General features: G+C 40.9%; 1 protein-coding gene across 1 annotated transcript in view; it reads right to left on the bottom strand.

Annotated features, from left to right (window-relative positions):
- Positions 1–1913: 1913 nt before the first annotated feature.
- T265_04193 (hypothetical protein) overlaps positions 1914–5208 on the bottom strand; it is a gene marked incomplete at both ends in the record, with an annotated part of 51920 nt that continues 48625 nt past the window's right edge. The window contains one exon of the mRNA XM_009168875.1: positions 1914–2634. Within this exon, the coding sequence (XP_009167139.1) occupies positions 2281–2634 (354 nt within the window). The remainder of the gene's footprint in view (positions 2635–5208) is intronic.

Genomic DNA, 5208 nt, shown 5'->3' with positions numbered 1-5208 from the left:
ACGCTGGTCATACTCGTGATTTATTCACCAAAGTGCCTATAATTTTCGCAATCTCCAAGTCTGCCTTCAAATTGGTGTATACCACAAGTCCTTCGTTGATGACAGCCACGGTTTTTCCGTTACGGCATTACTTTTGTAAACAGTCATATACAAACTTGATGAGCTTTCGTGTTACGCGTTAAACACAACTTTTTGCACTCAGGCAGACGTCTTTACACCATATACCAATTAGCTGTCAGAGCTTGGCTAAGTTGTCATGGGCTTCAAAGGAAGTGACCGAGTTCTGATCGTGCGGGTCTACTCAAATGTAGTAGGGAAATCCTGTCTGAACTTTTAGTGCTTGAAGCTTTTGACCGAAATTGTGCACCATTTTCACAATGTATTTTTCTACTTGTCTCAAATCCAAGATAAAAATTTACAGGAGCGCTGGTGTTGAGATACAGTACAACTCAGTCTATTTTCCTTATTTCAACAAATTCAGATTCCCGGGGAATACATTCATTTGCAAATCAATTTGGTTTTCACGAGAGAGTGTATTTCTCGAAAACAGTCCAATTCGGGTTCGGGTGGAACATAAGGTTGACGGTAACTCGGGGACCGCGCCTACCTGATGAGCCCCAGGAAGGGCGAAACCGGTCGTGGGCTATCGAAGAGTTTTCAGCAACCTTGTGAGTAGCTTCCTTTGTGAAAATCCAGATTCTATTATACTCGCTGTCAGAGGTTGTTTCTTGTCTGAAAACCGTCTCCAATTGTGTTTACTTTGAAGTTTTCCCTCCCTGATGGAGGAATTCTTTCTGTGAATGGCCATAGTCATCCTCAGCTTGGTCATCCAACTTACTGATACCCAGAATATATAATCGGATTAACTCTGTTGTTGAACTGATTTTTGGGATATCTCTGTAGCCCGGATGAGGTGGTTTTATTAGTCACTCCCATTACGTGGAGATAAGATCAGAGTTGACATTCAAATGTCCGGACTAAGGTGTAAGCAGCACGGTAGAAAGTAAACCGGTTTACGCACCATTTAAGGCCAAAAGAACTTTTCATCCGGAATTCAGAGTGTGGTAAAAAAAAACATGGATATTGTTGATTCGTTCTCAAGTCAACATTCCAGAAACCGTTTTTCACTCACGCTCAAAACGCGATTTTGAAGAAAAAGTTTCAGTTTCCAATGGATTCTTATTTTTAGCGAATATACACTTAATTGCAAACTAATTTGGTTTTTCGAGAGACTTATCTGGAACTCAGCTGAATCTCTCGTTTGTGATGTTCTCAGACAACTGAATGTGCTTCACCAGGCCGCCTCATGTTTCGGTAGCTACGATATTCGAGATATAGTAATACATGTATATCTTTGTATTGTACTACTCATAAGGTTGCTGAAACTCCATCGACAGCCCACGACCGGTTTTGCCCTTTTGGGGCTCATCAATTAGGCGCAGTCCCCGGGTTTCCGTCGACCTCATGTTCTATTTGAAACCAAAATGCACGAAATTAGCGAATATACACTCATTTGCAAACTAATTTGGCTTTTCGAGAGACTCATCTGGAACCCAGCCGAATCCCTCGTTTGTGATGTTATCAGGCAACTGAATGTGTTTTGTCTACACGTTCGATTGCCACGAACTCCCCACTATAGGTGTAAAACCCGTTCAACGTGTTTACGACTGGAACGGTTCCCAAAGGGCAAATGATCACTTGCCAAATTCGCAGCAATTTTTGTGTGTTGGCAAAGGTTTGGAGATCAGTCCTTACCATTACCTTTGATTCATCATCCCCATTTGGAATAGTCAATCTCCATTCATTCTACGAGTTCCAGAGGAAATTGTTTATTCAAATTTCACAACCAATGGCCCAGAAACTGTAAAATGAAAACAAGCTTTGAATTCAACTCTTTGTTATTCAGATAATCTTGAGGTATAGCAGAGTATTTACAGTAATGAAGAGATGAGCATGTGTCATCACCGAAACGGTGTACGGTAGCAATCTTCACAATTGTTTGACGGATCAATGCCATTTATCGATCACCGTGTTCTAGCTGAAAACATACCGTGAAAATAGGTTGCGCACATGATGCCAGCGCTAGGGTGTATTGATCTAACACAAATAAGAAACAACCTTGCACAGAGCTGCAAAAAGATGCCGTACTTTTCTTTCTTCGTCAACCAGGTTCTTTTTCTACCCGTTTTTATCTCAAGATGATGTCCGGGATGTGATGTAATGAAATGCCCGATAATGTTTTGAACAAATAAAAAGTTTTGGAAGGTTTCTAGGGGGGTATTACTGATCCTCATCCACGTTTGTACACGCTGTTGAAATCGAATCCGTTTCACTGTGTGTTCGACTCAAACCAATTGATCGAACTGTGGGTTCTCGGCGCACATCAATAATAGTCTCCCAGTTACGCCTTCGTTGAAGTCGTTCCATTCGGTAGGCCTCCGGTTCAGTACGACAGCCAGTTTCCAGTTGGCGGAGTAGGTCTGCGTTGGCACTAAAGTTGGTCAACAGAATAGTGGCTGCCCACGGATCGTCATCTATATAATCCACTATCCGCAAACCTCGTGGTGTCCGGCAATGCTTAATCCATGTGCGAATGTCCTCTCGTCCGATTCCAGCTTCATCGAAATCCATGTGCTGAAGGATAGGCGGAAATAAAGAATCGTGCTTGCTTGGTTCTAGACAATGCATAGAAAGGTAACTCGTTTTGAAAACATTGATTAATTAACCCTTGGCGCAAATTTATTTGGTGAAACGTCACTAGAAACATAAACTAGGTCTACCAGAGCAGAGAGCGTCAGACGCCATCGGACTTCTTCGAGGAACTAGTTTGTAGTAGCTGAGAGATAGTTCCAGAGGCAACATTGTGACGACAGTTTAGTATGGCTGAGAAATTGTTATCGTATTCCCAGAACAGATTACTTTTTGTAGAAACGCTTTGAATGAACGAAACAATGATAATTCAGAAAAGTAGCTGAGAGATAGTTCCAGAGGCAACATTGTGACGACAGTTTAGTATGGCTGAGAAATTGTTATCGTATTCCCAGAACAGATTACTTTTTGTAGAAACGCTTTGAATGAACGACACAATGATCGTGCAATTCAGAAAATCCAAAAAACTCACTATATTCTCAGACTAAATGTTCCGTAGATATTACGACCAAAGATCCGAGAAGATTTCTCCGCAAATCTAACTCAACGAAAACGAGGGACACTTGAAAAATGTGTTGATTAGAAAAGGCAGAGGAGCGTTAAAAATAAGACAGGTTTTATGGATAAAAACTACTGTTGCACGCGAGTTGGGCTCCTGCGTCTAAATTGGCCGTGCTTCACTGATTCAAAAACCGAATTTGTGAGCATAAAGCTATGAGTTATAAAGTGAATCTGTAACAGTATTCAAATTGCACACGCTTGGGTGAAGGACGTTACATTTTTTGCAATATACGTATGAGAAAATTGACCGACACGATCTGATTGTCATTATGACATCTGTGAAGGGAATGAAATATTGGCAAAATGGTAAGTTACTGAGTAGGAGCGACTTCAATTCACTGGACTGTGGTTTTTACAGCAGAGACGAAACTAATATGATTAATGGACCGCATGTCTCATGTTAAAGGACAAGCTCAAGGTAAATCCATACGAGTATTTTTGAGTACTTTTGCAAAAACCACTGAAGATGGCACACTTAGCAAACTTTAGTTTTTCCGGAAGGTGTCAATTAGTGAGGGGTTTCGTTGTGTAGATATCCTGCCATTCACAGCGGCCTAACACCGACAAACTAGAAATAATCCATCAACTCGATCTTATCACACTAGGTATGGTGACATCCAACAGTGGCGTTCTTAGAAATCGCATTGTTTAAGGGAATTAAAGTTCACATTTTACAACGCCTCCCATACCTAGCAAACCTCCCTGTAATAACTCATAGTCTAATAAGACAGTGTGAATCCAGTAGCACCTCCAGGAAATCGGCTGATGGCCTTTACAACATATGGCTACATCTGTATTATAACGACTGATTTTGCTTGCTTCCTACAACGGCTATAGGGAATTAATGCTGTTGTAATTCCATGAGGTGGTCATGTGAATCAAATTCAGACAGTCATGTGTAATCGTTTGAAATCTTTTCGAACTAAGTTCACCTATTCCGATTGGAAGTAATGAAAAAACGTCGACAGATCACGCTTCTTACTTCAAATTTAAGTCAAACACAATTTTGTAACTTTGTAGGACCTATAGAGTGGTTGAAGTTTCCCCACATAATCGACGGGAGACAGTTTAACACAGACAAGGTAAAATAGTCTCAATTTTAAATTTTATCCATTAGTTTCAAACTTAGTGCCCCTTAGTCTAACTAGCCACTCGTAGTGCTATAACTGGATTCTAAATTTTTGGGTTGAATCTCAAACCATTTCTAAATGAAGATTACAACTGGAGCATACAGGAAACCAGTTTGAATGCTGAATGAGACGAATAAATATCCATACTTGAATGCCCACTGTTTTACTACAACCTAGTAGCTCTATGGAATTTATCCTCAGTTTCCACGTGTTATCTTGATACAATAAACATGTTGTTCATCTCTCACTACTTTGCAACAACCTAAAATTAAGAGCACCTCGCAGTCTACTCTTCATCTGCCGGCTCTCTTCAGCAGCTTGACAGGTCAACAGTTCAAATATTTACGCCTACTTAAATAGTGCGAGTAGCAAAGATATAACTGAACCAAAGTACAACACTCGCGTGGACAACTTCAATTAGGAAATAATAGTAACAAACGAACCTGGTAGGTTAACTCCTAATGACCGCAATTTTAATTGGATAGTCGATGCCGATGTACACCATTTAACACAAAAATTATCAGCCATTTCTCCTCCAGTGTTCCGCTCGTTCCACTTCCGCCAACTTCATTCATTCAGTTCCTGTAGAAACTCATCGAGCACGGTTGCCATTTTCATAGCTTGCTGATTTTGTACTATTCCGAATAAACCAGGTTCTACAAAATATTGATGGAAATGCCCACTCAGAAGCCACGTCCTATTCCAAACTACCAGTCTTTTGCACTGCCGCAGTTAAAGATAGCTCCGAATTTTTCGTCGTTAGATGGTGTAGCCGCTAGTACCGGTGGCGGCAGCTTGGGCAATAGTAATGAGCACCTGATCACCAAAACTCTATGCAGGTGAAAGCGCGATCTAGAGACATGTGGTC

This window comes from Opisthorchis viverrini, assembly GCF_000715545.1.
Source record: "Opisthorchis viverrini unplaced genomic scaffold opera_v5_66, whole genome shotgun sequence".
In the NCBI taxonomy this organism is placed as follows: domain Eukaryota; kingdom Metazoa; phylum Platyhelminthes; class Trematoda; order Opisthorchiida; family Opisthorchiidae; genus Opisthorchis; species Opisthorchis viverrini.
The sequence above is the reverse complement of the archived record's forward strand: the minus strand, read 5'-3'. Positions and strand labels throughout refer to the sequence as shown.